Below are 21,948 nucleotides of genomic sequence, written 5' to 3' on the forward strand. Positions count from 1 at the left end.
AGAACATGGCAAGATAAATGCTGAAGTTTTTAGCAATGGTGCCTATTAAGATTTTATTATTAATAAAACTTTATTATTGAGGTATCTTAGTTCATAATCCGACTCAAAATTTGAGCAAATTCTGGGAGATAGTGGGGGACAGGGAAGCCTGGCCTGCTCTATTCCATAGAGTCAGATGCAACTTAGTGACTGAACAACTACAACAACAAAATCTATACTAAGAGGGTGATCACAAATAACTGAAACGTTGTTCAGGCACCATTCATACTCGGGGCCTCTTCTGTTTGAAAGATGAGATGGCATTAAGGAACTCATAGACATGGATAACTTACTCAGAGAATTTTAGGAAAAGAGCACTTGCTGCGTGCATGCATCGCATGGGAAAGGAGAGCCAGGAGCAGCAGGGGCAGGCTTGTGTGTCTTATTTTTAGGCTGCAAGGTCTGTATGATAGTGACTCTGCTGTGCCCTGCATACTGGGCACCGTTTTCCTCCCCGCAGCATCTCTCAGCTTGCTTGTGGTTTCTGCTTCCTCGTTTTTTCTGCCTGCCTTTGGTCACCATAGCTGGTTAAGCTCTTTACCTCATAATGTTTCATCTTTAGCTCTCATTACAAATTGACTCTCTGCTTTATCCTAGTCACGTTCCTAAGAGAGGACTGATTGATAACTTACGTTAGTGCATTAGGAAACTTTACAGCTGTGAAAAAGGGTTGAGGGAGATCCACTGACTTACTGGAGCCAACCTGATCTCTCTGTTCAGTGACATCACGTTGGTATCTTGGTAATTGGCCACTGCGGTGGGAATCTTCACAGCATGGAAATTGGCAGATGCCACAAACCAGAGCTCACAGCCTGTACTTCTTCCCTCCGGGAACTGGTTGCTAAGCTTTTACTGGCGTACCACTGGGTAGGTGTTGATATGCATAAGCTTGAAGATGCACTGTTAAGCAAGAAAAGAGTAAGATCTAGAATTATATATAGAATGGTTCTAGTTTTTAAATAGAAAAGGGACATTTAAATATATGTGCCTGTGCATACATACATGCAGATTCTTGTACAGTGTGGAGAAGAGTTTTGGGAGAGAATGGTGGCCGCTTCTAGGAGGGGGGACTTAGGCTGGGAGTGGAGCATATGCAGCTGTTCAGATCAGAGTTCAGTTTTAGACACTGTGTGTAGTTGATTCTGAACATTAAAAGCCAATAAAATTCTTATATAATCATAAAGTCAGTAGTCAGTATAGTTTACTTCAGTGTTAAATATAATGATGAGGTGTGTAGGAAAGAAATATAATGCTACTGACAGTGTCATGGTCAGATGGATTCACTTTTCCCATGTGTATCAAATCCATAGCCACACCCCTTTGTATATTACTTCATATCAATATTTGTCCATGACTTTTCATCTCTCCCTGCTTTGTTTGTCCTGAGATTTCTAACAGTCCTCTTACCTCTTTTTGATGTCTTTTATATGTAAGCGTTTACCATATTGCAATAATGCCGTGATCTGTGTGCTGCCTGGCATCCACTTTCTTCTTGAAGAAACTTTGTATTCCCTTTTCTAATGCAGTCTCGTAACTCTCTAGGCAGCTGCCCAGTTGGCATCTGGAAATGTCCAATTTTAGCCTCTGGAGATTTCATGGATCCAGTGTCTGCTCCTCATTTTGATTCTGTTAAAGAAAAAAATTATTCTAACACTTATTACAACAATAAAGAAGACTTTATTCAGGGCTGTTCCAAGGAGTGTCAAGAATATCACAATAGGGGAGAAAGATAGGGCTCAACTCCAAGTACAGTAAGGGATTTATCATTAATTCACCAAATGAGGGCTTTGGTGGGTGCAAAGTTACTAAGAGGAGACCTCAGTGATGGGGGAATCTTGCTAAATTTATATAACAGGATTTTTGGTAGAGACAGGCCAGGGTTACTGGATATCAAGGGTGGAGGAGGAGAAATCTGACCAGATAGCAAAGGTGATGAGGTATCAAGGGTGGGGGGGATTCTTGCTACAGCTGGGTGAGGCAGGCTGAAGACAGGATGGAGGCCAAGGTCAAGGCCTAGTAAAGTTTGGACAAGGAGAGAGAAACGTTGAGGCAGTAAACTGTGAATCGTTGTATTCGTTTCCTGTTGCTGCCTGTCACAAACTTGGTGGCTTAAAGCAATGAAATTGATCCTCCTGCTATTCTGGAGGATGGACGTAGTTACACTGGGCTAAAGTCAGGTGTCAGCAGGGCTGATTCCTCGGGGAGACACCAGGGGAGATGCTGGGATGCCTCGAGAAGGGGGGCAGGTATCCCTTTGTCTTTTTGAGCTTCTGGAGGCTGCCTGCTTTCCTTGGCTCCTGTAAATGTAATTAGACTGCCATCAGATTTCTAATCAGCCAGAAGGTAATGCAGCACTTATTTTCAAAGTTCTGAGGGGAAAAAAAAAAATTATCATGAGCTTGGAATTCTGTATCTAGACAAACAACTGATTAAGTATGAAGAAAAAAATAAAAACGTTTACAGATAGTACAAGGTGTGTTGAGCTGAAGATTGACTCCCCACAACATCTTAATCTCTGGAAGGTGTCAGTTCAGTTCAGTTCAGTCGCTCAGTCGTGTCCGACTCTTTGTGACCCCATGAACCGCAGCACGCCAGGCCTCCCTGTCCGTCACCAGCTCCCGGAGTTCACTCAGACTCACGTCCGTTGAGTCAGTGAAAAGCAAAGGAGAAAAGGAAAGATAAAAGCATCTGAATGCAGAGTTCCAAAGAATAGCAAGAAGAGATAAGAAAGCCTTCCTCAGCGATCAATGGAAAGAAATAGAGGAAAACAACAGAATGGGAAAGACTAGAGATCTCTTCAGGAAAATTAGAGTTACCAAGGGAACATTTCATGCAAAGATGGGCTCGATAAAGGACAGAAATGGTATGGACCTAACAGAAGCAGAAGATATTAAGAAGAGGTGGCAAGAATACACAGAAGAACTGTACAAAAAAGATCTTCACGACCCAGATAATCACGATGGTGTGATCACTGACCTAGAGCCAGACATCCTGGAATGTGAAGTCAGGTGGGCCTTAGAAAGCATCACCACGAAGAAAGCTAGTGGAGGTGATGGAATTCCAGTTGAGCTATTTCAAATCCTGAAAGATGATGCTGTGAAAGTGCTGCACTCAATATGCTAGCAAGTTTGGAAAACTCAGCAGTGGCCACAGGACTGGACAAGGTCAGTTTTTATTCCAATCCCAAAGAAAGGCAATGCCAAAGAATGCTCAAACTACCGCACAATTGCACTCATCTCACATGCTAGTAAAGTAATGCTCAAAATTGTCCAAGCCAGGCTTCAGCAGTACGTGAACTGTGAACTTCCTGATGTTCAAGCTGGTTTTAGAAAAGGCAGAGGAACCAGAGATCAAATGGCCAACATCCGCTGGATCATGGAAAAAGCAAGAGAGTTCCAGAAAAACATCTATTTCTGCTTTATTGACTATGCCAAAGCCTTTGACTGTGTGGATCACAATAAACTGTGGAAAATTCTGAAAGAGATGGGTATACCAGACCATCTGACCTGCCTCTTGAGAAATCTGTATGCAGGTCAGAAAGCAACAGTTAGAACTGGACATGGAACAACAGACTGGTTCCAAATAGGAAAAGGAGTACGTCAAGGCTGTATATTGTCACCCTGTTTATTTAACTTATATGCAGAATACATCATGAGAAACGCTGGGCTGGAAGAACCACAAGCTGGAATCAAGATTGCTGGGAGAAATATCAATAACCTCAGATATGCAGATGACACCACCCTTATGGCAGAAAGTGAGGAGGAACTAAAAAGCCTCTTGATGAAAGTGAAAGAGGAGAGTGAAAAAGTTGGCTTAAAGCTCAACATTCAGAAAACGAAGATCATGGCATCTGGTCCCGTCACTTCATGGGAAATAGATGGGGAAACAGTGGAAACAGTGTCAGACTTTATTTTTTTGGGCTCCAAAATTACTGCAGATGGTGATTGCAGCCATGAAATTAAAAGACGCTTACTCCTTGAAAGGAAAGTTATGACCAACCTAGATAGCATATTTAAAAGCAGAGACATTACTTTACCAACAAAGGTCCGTCTAGTCAAGGCTATGGTTTTTCCTGTGGTCATGTATGGATGTGAGAGTTGGACTGTGAAGAAGGCTGAGTGCTGAAGAATTGATGCTTTTGAACTGTGGTGTTGGAGAAGACTCTTGAGAGTCCCTTGGACTGCAAGGAGTTCCAACCAGTCCATTCTGAAGGAGATCAGCCCTGGGATTTCTTTGGAAGGAATGATGCTAAAGCTGAAACTGCAGTACTTTGGCCACCTCATGCAAAGAGTTGACTCATTGGAAAAGACTGATGCTGGGAGGGATTGGGGGCAGGAGGAGAAGGGGACGACAGAGGATGAGATGCTTGATGGTGTGGATGTACCTAATATGTCAAAAGGGATTTTCGAATGGGAAGGTGATCTGGATCATGAAGGTGGGCACAGTGTGATCACAGGAACCTTATGAGAAGAGGACAAAAAGGTCAGAGGAGGGAGGAGATTTGAGGATGGTGGCAAGAGGTTGGAGTGATGTGAAGGAAGGGGCCAGGAGCCAAGGAAAGCAGGCAGCCTCCAGAAGCTCAAAGACAAGGGGACACCTGCCGCCCCGCACCCCCACGTCCCGGGTTATGATTTGGACTTTCAACCCTCTCCCTGAGCTTCTTACAACTGGCTTAAGCTTAAGTGTGAGTTAAGTTTGGTTGTAAACTTAATTCATTAGTGTAATTAATGTGCATAAGCATGCCTTTAACATGGCTGTCATGTTTGCAAAGTAGTTTCCATATTGTAGGTCCCAACTCACTTTTTAAAAAAGAAAGAAGGACACAATGAAGGGAAGAAGGCGAGACTCCGCACTCCACAGTGCTGCCCTGCAGTAGTTACGCATATTGTATCATGAAACTTTTATTTCACTTATAAATGTGTGCTTTGTGAAATATTTCCCAAACCCTCCAGAATTTAGTATGTATTTGCTTAGTGTCTGAAACGGGCTGAAGCTTTTTAAAAAGTATCATTAAAATTGTTATAAAATGTACTTGAGTATTCATACTTAGATTTAGTTTGTTTTAAATAAAAATTTTCTTTGTTGCTCCAAGACAAGTTTTGATAAAAGTAGTAAGAATGTGGCTAGTTTTGAAGCTCAAGATTAAGGCTTATTCAAAGCCCCTGTTTGTTACCAGCTGGAATGCTGGGTGTAGGCTGGTGTGGCTCATACTTGGGATGGAGCCTGAGAGGCATGTTTTTACCCTCAACAAACATCATCTTTGTTTGAGTATCTGTATACAGTCTGTGTAACCACAGCAAGGTCTTGTTTTCTCCCTTAGAATATATCTCAAACCTTTTCTTTCTTGTGTTTGTTTCACAAATAGTTTAAAGTAGAGCTGCCTTCCACTCTTCTGTTTCAGTTTGTTGCAGAATGTGTGAGGGGCCGCCTAATGCTGCTGGTGTACTTGCAGCTGGAGAGCAGGAATGGGATCTTGTGTAGATAAATTTACTCTATGAGGACTGAAGCTATTGTTAATTCCCAGGGCCAGACTGGTTACCTAACAAAGGGTAAAGTACTTTTTATGTTAAAATATATATTTATTTAACATTCATCTGTCAAAATGTATACTAGGAAAAATGGTCTGTCAATTTTGTGTCATTGGATTGAATTTAAAATTTAAAACCTTTGAGTGAATTGTTCATTACAGTCTGGGGCTATTACAGTTCAGGTGGATGCTTGATTCTTAAAAGTTCTTATGTTTACATGGAATTAGAGGTGTTCTTAAAATGCTGTCGTTATTTTCTTCTGTACACTTGTGCCCCGACATGTTTTATAGGTACTTGAGTTTTTAATCCAAATGTCTTTCGATCTTTAACTGCTTAAAATGTGCCTCTTATACTTTGAGACGTTATATTAGATGGAAAATCAATTACAATAATCGGTTTGCATTTGAGTTGACCACTCTGGTGGTTTTCTTGTTTGATGACTTGTGGTGTAAGTGCCCAGGACCACTGCTGCTGCTTAATGGTTGCCTGGAAGCCGGAGCACACTTGCAGACACAAGACGGCTGCGATGCCCTCTGCGGTCAGTGTTTTTAGGGCAAACTCTTTGTTCTGCAGTGGAATTTCTAAATAAGCAGTCAGAACAAAACCATAGGGGTTATTCTATTATAATTCTTAATAAATTTCTCCACTGTAGATAAGACAGTGTGAAGCATAACTTAACTTCAGTGAATTCCGCATAAGGACAGTACTTGCTGGAAAGATGATTGCCTTAAATGATGTCTCTAAACTCAGTGTCGGGGAAGATTGGCATTTTCTTTTAGTCTCTTCAAAGAAGCAGGTTTGGCTATATTTTATAAGATAAGTTTGACTTTAAATCTGTTCTCTTTTACATTTATTAATACCACAGATTTTTCTCCTCATGGGGAAATAACAAGAGCCTTCTAAAGGAATTTAAGACTAGCACTTACTTGATTCAGAATCAACTGCGCTAATCATTTTAGTCATTTTTCTTTCATAACATTAGAGCACAGCTTCATCCAGTTCCAGTACAGCTTCTATTATTGGCTAGGTTTTCCTTTCTAGAAATTTCTAGACTGGAGATGGATCCATGTAAAGCATAGTATCTTACAGCCACAAAGATGTTTTCTTGGGATATTTTGTATCTTCATTTCCCAGCTCTATACTGTTTCCAGTTCTTACCTTTATACTTTTATTAAACTTTTCATTGTTAAGCTAGAAATATCGTTGAGATTCCTAGGACTAGTAGCAGAAATAAAGGACTGGTATAAAATACTTCCGAGAAAGCCCTCATTTATTGAATTTTGCCCAGTCACCATAGAAATTCATGCTTAGCTGTTCTGATAATGGAAATGGAATTTACTGTGTGGTCAGGGTTCCTAGTTTGAGTTTATTTTCTGTTCATTTGCTTCCCATGCCCTTTTGGTGGGTATATGAATGCAATGGGTTAAAACTGGGTAAAGGAAGAGGGAGAAAGGAGTTGAGGAAGGTTCCTAAGTCTAAAATAAGATAATTCATATGTGTATAATTGAGCCAAGTATCCCAGACTTCTGAATGCATCCCGTGTGTGCCAAGTCGCTTCAGTTATATCCAACTCTTTGCGACCCTATGGGCTGTAGCCGGCCAGGCTCCTCTGTCCATAGGATTCTCCAGGGAAGAATACTGGAGTGGGTTGCCATGCCCTCCTTCAGGGGATCTTCTTGACCCAGGGATCAAACCTGCATCTCTTAGGTCTCCTGCATTGGCAGGTGGATTCTTTACCACTGGTGCCACCTGGGATGCATTAGTTTACTGAAAATCATTTTATTGGACCATTGTGTTATTTATTCACATTTCCTGCAAAGGTTCTCAATTGACACTTTGAGGAAAGCAGTGGCATAAACACTTTTCCCCCCAAATAAGCTTTAAGAAATTGACAGATTTCTGTTTTGCTGTTTTTACTATTATAAACAACCTTGTGATTATCTCTTTGTCATAAATTCCTAGAGGTGGAACTGTTGGGTAAAGGAGATGTCTGTTTTGAAGATTTTTGATATGTTTTATCAAGATGCTTTCCAGAAAGAGTTGATACGTTTGTGAGTCCACCGAGTGTCAGTGAGGGCGCATCGCCCCACACTGTATTGAGACTGAGTAATATTGGTGCGTTTTGGGGTCAGTCTGAGATAGGTGCAAAGTGGTATTTTAGAACTTGCATTTCTTTAGTTTCTAATGACTTGATTCCCCCTGGCCCCTCCCTGCATGTCTTGGCTTTTAAAATTAGCTTTTATTTTTGTCAGAACTTTACTTGGTGTAAAGATTTAGGATCTGTAAAACTTACTTTGAAAAATAAGCTCACTTCCACACCCCTCCCCACCAGGCTGCCCACCCATAGAAGTAACTGCTCTCCCAGTCCCAGCTGATTGATTTTCTATTTACTTCCAAAGCACTAGATAACATGCCTATATTGCCACTTCCTGTTCTGCAGATTTAGTCATTATCTCATGATTTCCTGCTTTGGAGGGCGAGGATGGCTTCCCTGCACTCAGCCTCACACACACATGCCTCCCTTCAACTCTTAGGAACTTGGCTTCTTCAGTCAACTGCTTGTTTTCAACCCCACCCTCACCTCTTTGGAACCTCCATTGCTGTGCCCCTGAGGGCCAGGATTTAAAGAACCCCATGTTGTCAGTTTAGTGGGGTTTTAGGAGGAATGGAATAAAAGTGTGTGTCCCATCTGCCATATTTCACTGGACATCCTTTTTTGTGTCTTTCAGTGATCATTTAATAGAGTAATGGTCAAAATTATGGGCTGTAGATTCAATATCCTCTGAATCCTACCGTTGCTGTTTACTAGCTGTATGACCTTAGACAAGTTAAAATCTTTAAACCCTGTTTTTTGTTTTCTTTTTTTTTTTTCCATCTGTGTAATAGAATTAACAGGATAAAGCCCTGAATTAAGTGTGTTAAGGCATGTAAGATCACTGCTGGCAGGATCTTACTGTCTGCCGGGCGCTTCCTGAGAACAGGTTTGTCTCTGCTGTTGTTGCTTCTGTGAGTTTCTTGCTCATGACCTTTGCCCAGTTTCCACTGGAATGCTTGTTTTCCTTCTTGACCAGAGGTGCCTTTTATATATAGCCAGTCATTGATCTTTTAATTTATGGGACTTGGGTGTGTAATCATATCCATACTATTATTTCATATTTTGATGTCTAATCATTGTCAGACTTACGTTTTTGAAAGATAACATGATGGGTAATAAGAAAGAAGGGTGTGTGTTGTGGTAAAACTGCACATTATGATAATAGTTGGGACAGTTGATAAGGGGGACCTCAGAGGCTAAATGTAAAGAAATGATTATATTCATCATGTCAGAGAAATATATCTTTAAAACCCTTAAACTCTATCTTGCACTAGTTTATTTTGTGAGTAAATTACCTAAATTTTTAAAAGCCTTCTTGAATGCTCTTCTCATCACCTACCCAGGTGGATTTCATCTGAAAACTTAGAACTCTCATTTCCAGTTTCTACTTTAATTCTTATTTCTGTGAAATTAGATCCAAATATAACTCTTGAGGGATAAGATTTACATATCCCCTAACTTAATGCTGTGTTAACAGATTTGCTTTCTTTTGAGGGTGGTATGTAACATCAAAATAGTAGATACTTAGATATTTCAAAGTTGTAGTTATGGATACTTATCTCACCCTTGTAAGTTTATTTGATTTTTGCTGATTTGTCATTTTAGGCAGCATCAATTTATTGTTTTATTTTCACTTGTTTTGTCTTAGTTTTATGATTAATTAATTTTATAAATCTTTAAACAACAGTTCACTGAAATTTGGTCTCTCCACAGATTCAAACCAGGATGTAGCACTTAAACTTGCCCAGGAGCGAGCCGAAATAGTTGCTAAATATGACAGAGTAAGTATTCATCATTACTCTTTAATTAATTTCTATTTTCAAAAATATAAATAGAAGAGGATTTGCTTTTTGGAGGGCTTAAATTACAGTGGCAGTTTGTTTATTTCCCATGACTGTTGAAGTCATCTAATTTCTCTGGCTTTGCCTCCGTAGTTTCCCTCCGTCCCTCTTCTCCAGCCACGCTGGTCGCTTGTTATTCTTCCAGGCTTGCTCCTGTCTCAGGGCCTTTGCACAGGCTGTTTCTTCTGCCTGGAACACTTGTGTGCTGGATACCCTCATGCCCTTTCGCCTCCTCTTTCTCTTTGCCCCGATGCTGCCTCTTAGTGAACTCTTCTCTGACCACACTGTTGAATATCCCCCTCCATCCTCTGGCTCTCTCTGTCCCCTTTCTCTTCTTTATTTTTCACCATAGCTTTTAAAATGTCAGCATACTTTTTATTACATTTTGTTGCCTGCTCGCCTTCCTAGAATGTGAACTCTCTGAGGGTAAGAATTTCTCTTGTTTGATTTGCTTTTGTATCCTAAATACCTATAACAGTTCTGGCTCATAGTAGGTATTCTTTTTTTTTTTTCCGGTGAACAAGGCCTGTACTTTATTTTGCAAAGTAGTTTTTATACCTTAAATTATGTATATAGTAGGTATTCAATAAATGTTTTAATTACATTAGTATATAGAGTTAAATACCTATTTTATTTAATTGATATGTGATATTGAAAATAGAAAACATGGATCTGAAATTTGAATTGGTACATGATGTATAATCTCTAGCTTTTTATCCTTAAGTTAGTTGTGGAATCTGGTTTTTGATGCCCCAGAATATCACAATTGTTGACAATTTACATATGTCCTTATTAGTACCTTTTATCTCTTGAGATCTATAATGAGTTGTAGCTGTGATCTATAAATGTCATGTTTTATATTGGTTGCATGTAGTTTTGTATCTATTGTTTTTGATGATTTGTGAGAATAACAGGAACATGAAATTATAGAAGGCCATCTGGACTGTGCCCTACAGGAACATGCAGGCAGGGCTCAACTTAACAATCTGTTTCTAGAGTTTGTTTTTAAGTTGCTTGTTTGAAACATCAGACACAGTTTCCTATTATTATGACTAGGTTTTAGCATACTCTGCAAGAAACCTAATTAATTAATTTAACTGCTTACCTAATTTAAAATGAATAGAACCACCATTCATTCATGCTTGTGTGCATTTTTTTTTTGCAGTTAACACTAAGTGACCAGGTCAGATATCATGCTAGGCCTTGGGGAATCACTGTACAAATAAGAGTTACAGGGGTGCTTTGCCCACAAGGTTCCCATGGCCTTTGTGGAGTAGAACTCGTGAGCTGACTGGCTGTTGTAAATACCCTCAGGTGGAGATTCCATGAGACGGTCAGGTACAGAGTGTGAAATGTGAGGGATGGAATAGACCCTTCTGGGGCTCCTGCTCTCATCAGTGCTGGTGTTCACAGCTCAAGAGGGGATTGTGATGGGCAGTGGGCTGAGGACAGAGCGCTGGGCCCACCGGCACTCAGGAAGGACCCACGAGGAAGCCAGCGCGGAGTAGTAGGGCAGGGACGGGAGAGCCAGGACATGGTGGTGTCGTGAGGTTGCGTGAGCAGCACTGATGAATGCACCGGGACAGTTCACTCGATGAGGAGGCCGGAGTGTCCATGGATCTGATGGTGGGAGGCCGTTTTGACCTTGGGAAGGATAGTATTAGGGCCAGTGGAGGAGGGAAGTGGGGAAGAAGAGAGGCAAAGTAGGTTGTCCGCTTTTCTGAGAAGTTAGGATGAAAAGGCGAGACATAGTTTTTTCTAACCCTTGTTTTTTGGTCTTTTAAAGAAATTATTCAGTTTTATACATTCCCAGTAACACTTTTCTTTGTCCCCTTCTATAGGGACGAGAAGGTGCAGAGATTGAACCTTGGGAAGATGCTGATTACCTTGTTTACAAAGTCACGGATAGATTTGGCTTCTTACAGTAAGTTGCATAGTTTGAAAGCTGACTTTTAAAATTATGTTTCTGTGGTCACCTATTGCATTGATTTTCTTTGTTTTTAATAGCATTGCTGTGATTAAGACTCCAGGATTAGTCCTGCAGCCTGCTTTTCTTCTTCTTTTTTTTTTTTTTTTAAGTTAAATTCCTGGCATTTTTTAACCTATATGATTGAAATTGAACTATAGCTAAGAATATAATCTTTAATATTCATTGTGTTTTAAGAAGAACATTAAGTGGAATAAATGAGTTGTATTAGTAATTTAGCAGAATTAAATAGAAATCAATAACAACTTGTATTTTGAAAATAATTATAAGGCATTTTATTTTATATAAGTGCATTTAAAAAATAATTAGCAGTCAGAATGTCAGTGTTATGCAGCCTAAAAATGAGCAATGGAAAGAAATGCCATTGATCTTCCTTACGGTTGGAAGTGTATTTGTGTTATTGCTTCTCAAAATTAATTCCATTTATCCTGAATTTGTTGTACAAAGAGTTGAGAAAGGTCTAGAGCACTATAAAGTAGTTAGAGTGGTTTTGACCCTTGTCCTGCACTGATAGGAGTCTGCGGGTTCTGGTTCCAGCTTTGTTTAAACAGATTGCCAGGCTGGGGACTCTGCTACATCTCTATAGTTCGTTTGGTTCCATACAATTTATTAATTACCTTTGCCACTTAGTCACATTTTCCCCAGTCTCATTTATTATGAAGAAGAAAAAGCCAGGGATTTTATTTTATGACACATGATTACATTTTGAAGAAAAAATAAAATTTCTTAGGAGGTTCCTAGGAGTAACTTTATAGTACTCAGACCTTCTTTTTCCTTTCTGTTCAGTTTTCTTGTATTTAGAAAATATTTTGTTGTATCATGTTTTTCTCAGGGTCTCTCAAGCAAACAGAAACAGTTCTGGGAGTTAGAGAATGTGAGCTGTTCTTCTGGCTTTGCTGGTCTCAGTTAACCATTTCACGCCTTATCTGTGAAACAGAAATCATTAACTGCCTGCATACTTAGGGCTACTTGAAGCTTTGAAGAAATAAAATGATAGAATGCTACCTACAGATCTAGACAAACCTCAGGTGTTATTATGCTACCTAATGATATCAGCATATCCGAAATGTTCTCCTGAGTAGTTGCAATCAGAAGACTTTGAATTTCAACAGACCAACGAGAGCAGTCTTTATGATGAAAATACTATTCTTAAAGGAAACCCCCACTTTCACTTTTTTATAAGTAAAGCAGACTTGGCCACAAATGTGGCAGGAGGTGATTTTTACCCTTGTATGGGTTCATGTGCAGATCTGAAGTATGTGAATGCTGTTTGAAGGACACTTTGAGCATTGGGCACCATCAAGATCAGTGGGTCCCCAAATTTCCTGCATGTTAGAATTAGCTGGAGAATGTTTGTTTGTTTAAATAGATTTCTGGGTTCTATCTCAGATTTTGATTCACAAGGTAGGCTACAACTCAGCTGATTTTTGACCTCTCCAAGTATTTGTGATGGCAGTGAACCACTCTAAAAGATGTTTTTATGAAAAAATGGTCTAATACAAAATGACATGGAAAGGGCTTCCCTGGTAGCTCAGAAGGTAGAAGAATCTGCCTGCAACGCGGGAGACCTGGGTTTGACCCCTGGGTCGGGAAGGTTGCCTGGAGAAGGGATGGCAGCTGTCTTGCTGTGTCTCACTGTGCACACTGTTGGCTGATCCCAGGGTGGGCAAGGCATGAGCTAAGAGGCTGGAAGGAGACTCGAGGAGCCGCAGGAGCTGCACACACATTTATTCTCCCCTCTCATGGTTGAGGCAACAGACATAGCATAACCTAACACAACACAACCTCTCTCCTGGCTGACGCAGCAGCCATAGCAGCAGACACGCTATATTCTCCCCTCTCATGGCGGACCCAATGGGCGCAGCCATGACACAGCACTAAATGCTGCTGCTTCCTAGCTCACGTATGCATACAGTACCTCCTGACACGCATGTTCAGTGCTATAAATGATCTCAGCTGTTACATAGTCATTATGTACAAAACGTGGGGCAAGAGAGCCTGAACGTGCCATCTTGGCTACTTTGCTGTCTCCCCACAGCAACCCAGTGCAGTATTCTTACCTGGAGAATTCCATGGACAGAGGAGACTGGCAGGCTATAGTCCATGGGGTCACAAAAAGTTGAACATGACTGAGCAATTAACACTGACACATATGAAAACCTCTTACATTACAAAAGGGCCTGGGAGTTACCTACTAGGTTCTGGCCCAGAAGCCTAACCTGTATTTGGCAGTCTAAAAATCACACTCAGTTATTCCACATTTGTTTTCACCTCTGTGCTCAGGTCCATTTGTCTCTAGTGGGAAATAGACCAGTGATCTACCTTAATAATATTAGCTCATATTTATTGAGCACTTACTGTGTGCTGGGCACTGTTCTAAGCTGTTTAAGTGGATTATTCCTTTTTAAACCTCTTAGACATAGGTACTCTTTTTATCTTTCTTAAGATGAACGGAAGCACGGAGAGGTCAAACAGCTTGCCCAGGTTCTGCTTGCAGTAAATGACAGCTCTGAGGAACTGACTCTGGCAGCTCACGGGCAGAGCCTGAGTTCGGAACTTCTGCGTTCTACTGCCTGTTACTATTACTCCTCTGTAGTTTTAATAAGAGAAATATCAGTGAAGCTCTTTGAAATGCCTGGAGGAAAATTAAAGGGGAAAAGAAGAATGCCTAAGAAGGGGGCCTGTTTGAAATGATTCCTCTCCTGAGATGGACGCTTAGATAGTGGTGAGCTCACCCAGTCTTTGGAAACAAGGCTGAACCAGTTCTCCGGCCAGCCCACTGAATTTTTTATTTACTCTGTGATGCAAACCTGAAGCAGGCCCTACGAAGGAAAATGATGAACACAGAAACGGGGTTTAGTGTGATGTTGTGCTTTATGGAATTTCACACAAGTATTGATTTTTGGTACGGCGCCTCGTTTCAATGAGACACTGTTCCAAGGTTGCTGCTGGTACCTCTGGTCACTGGTCACTGATCACTGTAAACTGGGTTTTTCTGTGCTATTGAGTAAGGTCACCTGGCGCAGGCATCTAGACCTTGCTCCCTCTCAGACCTCGATCAAAAGAGCGCTTCTTGCTGCTGTTTTAGTTCTTTGTAATTTTTTATTGGTTCTATGGTAAACATGGGTATTAAGTGTCAGTATCAATAAAATGGTACAAAGTAACTTTGTAGCCTTCTCTGAAGGCTGCTGACTTGATGTATAATGACAGTTTTTGTAACTTAAATTACTTGTTATATGTGAAGAAGGATGACCATAATTAACAAACAGGGCCCAGGAATAACTTGGTTTTATAGCAGATTTCACAATAAATATAAAAACTGTTGGCAAACCAGCCTGGCTTGCTGGTGGAACAGGGTCATCTTTGTTTAGTATGCAGAAATGGGAAGCTGTCCCCAGCTATGTGCCTGTGATGCATCTGGAGAGTGGAGAGGTCCAGCTTTTTTAAGAACTTAGAGAACTTTCAGCATTTGAACTTTCAACTTTTTTTTTTTTTTCAAAAATAGTTACTGCTCAACAAAGAATGCTTGGTATTTGGATAATGATAGATAATGCTTTTAGGCCACAAGTTATTAATAGAAGAATTACAAGGAAACTTCTTCAAAAAAAGATAATACCAAGCCTCAGATTTTCAACCACTTCTTAAAAACATGCATACATTGTCTGAAGTTTAGTATGCTGCTGCTGCTCCTGCTAAGTTGCTTCAGTTGTGTCTGACTCTCTGTGACCCCACAGACGGCAGCCCACCAGGCTCCCCTGTCCCTGGGATAACTATATAAATACTTGAAATCCAGAATAATGGTATTTTTGTTCAAGAGTGTCTGTTTTAATGACAGGGCCTTGAGAACTCCTCCTACCCATCCAATAATTTTGACTAATTTTGACTAGTGTTAATCTAAGACAAAATTTGCTACAAAATCTGAAGTGAAATTTAGTCAGTATATTGAGCTAACTGATTTTAACAAGTTAGTTAACTTCTATGTTTCCAAATGAAACTTTATCTCATCAGTTCAGTTCAGTCGCTCAGTTGTGTCTTACTCTTCACAACCCCATGAATCGCAGCATGCCAGGCCTCCCTGTCCATCACCAACTCCTGGAGTTCACTCAGACTCACGTCCATCGATTCAGTGATGCCATCCAGCCATCTCATCCTCTGTCGTCCCCTTCTCCTCCTGCCCCCAATCCCTCCCAGCATCAGAGTCTTTTCCAATGAGTCAATTCCTCGCATGAGGTGGCCAAAGTACTGGAGTTTCATAGTTACAGAAATACTCAACCTGAACTATTGAAAAACCACAAGTACATACAATCTAATTAGTAATTCCTTTAAGCTTACAACAGATTGAAAAAACAAATAGATCCAGGTAAGGTGAACTGTGAACTTCCAGATGTTCAAGCTGGTTTTAGAAAAGGCAGAGAAACCAGAGATCAAATTGCCAATATCTGCTGGATCTTGGAAAAAGCAAGAGAGTTCCAGAAAAACATCTATTTCTGCTTTATTGACTATGCCAAAGCCTTTGACTGTGTGGATCACAATAAACTGTGGAAAATTCTGAAAGAGATGGGAATACCAGACCATCTGACCTGCCTCTTGAGAAACCTATATGCAGGTCAGGAAGCAACAGTTAGAACTGGACATGGAACAACAGACTGGTTGCAAATAGGAAAAGGAGTACGTCAAGGCTGTGTATTGTCACCCTGCTTATTTAACTTCTATGCAGAATACAAATCACAGTGCAATATCACATTGCTCCTGTTAGAATGGATATCATCAAAGAGACAAGAAGTAAGTTTTGGCAAAGATGTGGGGAAAAGAGAACCCTTGCCCACTATTGGTGGAAATTGATGCAGTTGCTATGAAAAATAGTACGGAGGTTTCTCAAAAAAATTGAAAATAGTACTGCCATATGATCCAGCAACTTTAACTTTTGAATATGTATCTGAAAGAAATGAAAACACTAACTCAAAAATATATCTGCATCCACTGTGTTCATTGCAGCATTATTCTCAGTAGCCAAGACACAGAAAGAACCTAAATGTCCATCAACTGATAAATGGAAATGTGATGTTTATCCACAGTGGAATATTATTCACCCATAAAAGAAGGAAATTCTACCACAACAAATTCTAGCAACAACAGAGATAAACCCTGATGGAACTCCACTAAGTGAAATAAGTCAGAGAAAGACAAATGCTCACTTGTATGTGAAATCTAAAAACAGAAAAACCCAAACTCATCCATACAGAGAACATATTGGTGGTTGCCAGAGGTGGATTCATTCTTTAGGATCTGCCTGATGCAGACCACGTAGCCTGAGCAGATGGTTCCCATTTTTCCATAGACACATGCAGTGCTTGGTTCTGGTTCAGTGTTGACAGCAGGCACAGTTAGGCCTGTTAGTCTTGTCTAGTGATTGGGAGGACGCTGAAGAACTTGACCTGTGGTGGCAGCCAGAGATGGCACTTCATTTGCAGTTAGGAATGTTCACTGTTAGGATATGCTCAAGTCAGCCACACAGAAGGTTGCTCTTGCCCAGGGCAGCCCACTCACCCAAGAGATCCCAGTCTTGGTGCACCCAGAGGTTGCCAGATGTCCTTATTCTCTCAAGATGTCCCTGCTGACCCCATCACTTGGCAAGTATGTTCCAGTGATGTCCACAGGCCTTCTTCTGCTAGTCAGTGAAGAATGGATGCGTGCCATTCACACAGCACTGACCCCAGTAATCAGATCACAAATTAGCAGGGAAAGTTAGACTAAGAGCAGAACGAAAGCTATTTTAAAAAGGAAAAGATGAGTAGCCACTTATAAAAAAGCAACTTGTATTTATCTTCAAAATTTCTTTTCTTGAGAATTGATTTCTTAGCCTGTTTTTCATACACTCTTGCACAATTTGAATATAGATGCAAATCTAAGTTTGAACCCACTGGGTTAGATAATACTAAGCATCTCTGTATTAGGGTAAGTGATGGTGACTGAGTGAAAATGTTACTTTTCTTATCTGTGAAATGAGGGGTTGTACTAGCTTTCTGAGATCTCTTCAGCTCTTAACATTTTGTGATCAGTTTTGTTGCTATAGCTTTATGCTTTACCTAAGACCTCTTCAGAGTAGCAAAAGAATGCTTTTGAAAACATTGGACTCTTGTATACTAATGTGTTGTGTTCTTAAAAGTGTTACTATCTGGTATGAAGAGAAAGGCAAAAATATGTATAGATCTTGTCAAAACCAGACTTCCCTGGTGGCTCAGATGGTAAAGAATCTGCCTGCAATGCAGGAGACCTGGGTTTGATCCCTGGGTTGGGAAGATCCCCTGGAGAAGGGAACGGCTACCCACACCAGTATTCTGGCCTGGAGAATTCCATAGACAGAGGAGCCCGGCAGGCTACAGTCCATGGGGTCGCAAAGAGTCGGACACGACTGAGTGACTTCCACTCATTTGTCAAAACATCAGTATAGATAAACATCACTGATAGAACAACTCAAAGCACATAACACTGTTTATAGATAGTACAAATAGTTGTTTTTACATTACTGACAGTTAATACGAGTCTCTGAATGTTTTATATTGAAGGTGATATCACAAAATTACTGTATCAGAGAAATGGATTTGATCTTTCATTGTACATTAAAAGTTATTCTTTTTGAAGTTTTGACAAACGAGGCTTTGCCTGTTTACAGAGTGTAAGTTTAAGTTTTTTTAATTCTTAAATCTATGGGAGGCAGTTTTATTTCCTTATACTAATTGTTTTGAACGCTCATTTGTTACGGGCTACAGTTTGAGACAGAGAGTGGAGGTGATGGTCTTGGGTAGAGGTTGGCAAATGATGGCCTGTGGGCCAAATCCAGCTCTCCACCTGTTTTTGTAAACGTTTTATGGGATCTAAGCCACACCTGGTTTACATGCTGTCAGCATCTGCTTTCACAGTATGACATCAGAGTTGAGTAATTATGAAAAAGACTGTATGGTCCACAAAGCCTAAAATATTTGCTGTTTCAGTATTTACCTTTGCAGGAAAGGGTTGTTGACCCCTGGACTAGAGCAGTCTTGTCCAGTGGAACTTTCTGCAGCAGTTTGTGGAAGTGTTCTCACTGTATCCATACCGTTCAGTGTGGTAGCTGAGTTATGGCTTGTGAGGCTGATGACTGAACTTTTAATTTGACTTCATTTTATTTTACATTTAAAATTAAACAGCCATCTGTGGCTAAAGATGATGAGATTGGGCAGAGTGGGCCTAGAGATTTGAAGACAGGAGATGTGGTTTCAGAATGTTGTTGTTTAAGTCTCTCAGTCATGTGCGGCTCTTGCGACCCCATCGACTGTAGCGCTCCAGGCTCCTCTGTCCTTGGGACTCTCTAGGCAAAAATACTGGAGTGGGGTTGCCATTCCCTTCTCTAGGGGATCTTCCGGACCCAGGGATCAAACCTGCGTCTCCTGCATTGGCAAGCAGATTCTCTAACACTGAGCCACCTGGGAAACCCGTTTACAGAATAGCTCATTGTTTCGTGTTGAATGTGGTGGAATGGAAGCTTACATAACTCTTGTGATGACAGGTCGATGGTTGGACATCATGTGTACCTACAGATTTATAATTTTTTAAAAAAAATCTGCCCTGATTTCAACTGTTTCCCACCCATTGTTTTTCCTTTGCAGTGAGGAGGAGCTCCCATATCACAATGCAGCTATGGAACGGGTAAGTCCACTTCTGTGTTCATTTTTCATTACCGAGGAATTACATTCCTCAGAGAAAGAAAAGTTGCCACTTTTGTGGTTGAGGGTGCCTTTATTACCTGTCTGTGCTGCTATCAGCATTAAAATTTGACCCTCCAAATATCACTGTAAGAAAATAGTTAAATTAATGGTGAAACAACTTTAGATTTTATGGAACTTCTGTAGGTACTTGGGAAAAAGGAGGGGTGGCCGTTGGCAGACCCTGCATGTGGATGGTGGTTCTCCGTCAAGGCCGCCTCAGGACGTGGGCCTGGTGAGAGCATATGCTCAGGAGCCCAGGCCCCTACGCTGTAACGTTGCCTGGGCACCTCTCTGGCACCACATGGCTCCTACAGCCCTGGTCCAGACCAGCCGCTCTTTGCAACACAACTGTGTCACGAGGTTTCCTGTGCATCTCCTGCAGATGACTGCAAAAAGAGTTTGCTGTAGTCAAATAAGTACGTTTGCATTTTAAAGACTTAAGTCTTATATATAGTAAACCTGTCGGGCTTTGGTAACTGAGTGGTTCCCCTTTCTCATCGCACTTGGCTGGGGCCTGGCTCCACAGCTGGGTGTGCTGACACTTAGGGACTGATCGTTCGGAGTCCCACGGAGTCCCCCTCCCCACCTCTCCATTTTCTCATCTACCAAAAAAATGAACTGTAAGGATTCATGAATGGAGAGGGAGACTGTTGATCAGGGACACTAGTCTGTTCGTTTTATGTTTGATGGGTAAACGAGGCTGACTTTCAGAAAATGGAGGTAAAATTGGTGCTGGAATTTGAAAAGCATTTTAGGGAATCTAAAATCAAAATCTTCTGAAAATTAATACTGTAGTATAACGTTGGATAAAATTGCTATTTTACATACACCATGTAGATAACCCTGTAGGTGTTTCCTGAGGTTGAATTCTCCAGTGACTGCCTGATTCTCTTTGTGTCATAACCTTGATGTTTGGGCAAAGGAATTTCTTTTAATAAAGCTGTAGTACTGTTTAGCAACAATGTGTCAGGCGGGAGCCTAGAATCAAGGCAGTAGCTTGGAATATCAGGAAAACATGACATGGTTTCTGTTTCTGTAATGCTTGCTGTTTGGCAGTGACTGGAGGCAGGCCAGGGATGACAGTTGAGGGACATAACCGTGGCTTTCAGAGCCTGATATTCATGTCGTGGGAGGGCAGTGCTGCTGGAGGAGAAGGCTGGTCCCTGCGGCCCTGGGTTGCTGGAGAGGGACATGATGGTGCAGCGCTATCTACCAGCTCCGCTCCTGGGGAGCTTGTACCGCTCCACTTGGACATGGACACACGGGGTGGTTCCACCCTCTGGCCATTCTCTCTCTATTAGTGCCCTAACTTGGCTTATCCTTGGACCGCCTGGATCCCATCACTGTTAGGTCTTCAACCCCCTCTCTTCCCACCACAGGTCAGGACCTCCCCTGTCCTGCTTCTTCTAAGCTAACCTTCCTGCCCCTGCAGCGCCGGTGTGGCTTTGTGCTACTGGGGAAGACTCCCAGCTGGGACGAATGGCTTTACTTTGCATCCAGGATCTCAAACCTCAGCTGCACGTTTATGCTGCCTGGATTCCATGCCATGCCTTCCTGGTGAATTTCTGCTCCCACTTTAACTAGTGCCCTTTCCTCGTCTCTCTCAAGCCCCCAGTGCCGCCGCCTCCAGCCTCGCTCAGCTGATGCGCTCACTTGTGCTTCTCATTTCTCATCTCTGTACTGTCACCCCAGGTCGTCAGTTCCCAGCTCCCTCCCACACTGTGATGTGGTTGGTTGACCTCTCACTGTCACACGTTCTCGCTCTCTTTTTTTTTTTCATTAATTATTTATTTTAATTGGTGGCTAATTACTTTACAGTATTGTAGTGGTTTTTGCCATACATTGACATGGATCAGCCATGGGTCTACATATGTCCCCCATCTTGAACCTGCTGCCACCTTTCTCCCCATCCCCTCCTTCAGGGTTGTCCCAGTGTACCAGGACAGCTGGTGTTGAGTGCCCTGTTTCATGCATTGAACATGGACTGGTGATCTCTTTTACATATGGTAATATACATGTTTCAATGCTATTCTCTCAAAGCATCCCACCCTTGCCTTCTCCCACAGAGTCCAAAAGTCTGTTCTTTATATCTGTGTCTCTTTTGCTGTACCGCATATAGGGTCATCGTTACCATCTTTCTAAATTCTGTATATATTTGTTAATATACTGTATTGGTGTTTTTCTTTCTGACTTACTTCACTCTGTATAATAGGCTCCAGTTTCATCCACCTTATTAGAATTGATTCAAATGCATTCTTTTTAATGGCTGGGTAATATTCTATTGTGTGTATGTACCACAGCTTTCTTATCCATTTGTCTGCGGATGGACATCTAGGTTGCTTCCATGTCCTAGCTGTTGTAAACAGTGTTGCAATGAACATTGAAGCACACGTGTCTCTTTCAGTTCTGGTTTCTTTGATGTGTATGCCCAGCAGTGGGATTGCTGGGTTGTATGGCAGTTCTATTTCCAGCTTTTTTAAGGATCTCCACACTGTTCTCCGTAGTGGCTGTACTAGTTTGCATTCCCACCAACAGTGTAAAAGGGTTCCCTTTTCTCCACACCCTCTCCAGCATTTATTGTTTGTAGACTTTTTGATAGCAGCCATTATGACCAGTGTGAGATGGTACCTCATTGTGGTTTTGATTTGCATTTTCTGATAATGATGTTGAGCATCTTTTCATGTGTTTGTTAGCCATCTTTATGTCTTCTTTG

General features: G+C 41.3%; 1 protein-coding gene across 9 annotated transcripts in view; it reads left to right on the plus strand.

Annotated features, from left to right (window-relative positions):
• Window positions 1-21,948, plus strand: part of USP6NL (USP6 N-terminal like) — a 138,206-nt gene that overhangs the window by 75,933 nt on the left and 40,325 nt on the right. For 8 of the 9 annotated variants that reach the window (XM_006077732.4, XM_025264490.3, XM_006077735.4 and 5 more), the window contains 3 exons: window positions 9,376-9,443; window positions 11,345-11,427; window positions 19,137-19,176. In XM_006077732.4, the coding sequence (XP_006077794.1) occupies window positions 9,376-9,443; window positions 11,345-11,427; window positions 19,137-19,176 (191 nt within the window). Of the gene's footprint in view, window positions 1-5,411; window positions 5,589-9,375; window positions 9,444-11,344; window positions 11,428-19,136; window positions 19,177-21,948 lie in introns of those variants that run through there. The other variant, XM_006077731.4, reaches the window with a different exon arrangement.

Source organism: Bubalus bubalis, chromosome 14 (genome assembly GCF_019923935.1).
Source record: "Bubalus bubalis isolate 160015118507 breed Murrah chromosome 14, NDDB_SH_1, whole genome shotgun sequence".
Taxonomy (NCBI): domain Eukaryota; kingdom Metazoa; phylum Chordata; class Mammalia; order Artiodactyla; family Bovidae; genus Bubalus; species Bubalus bubalis.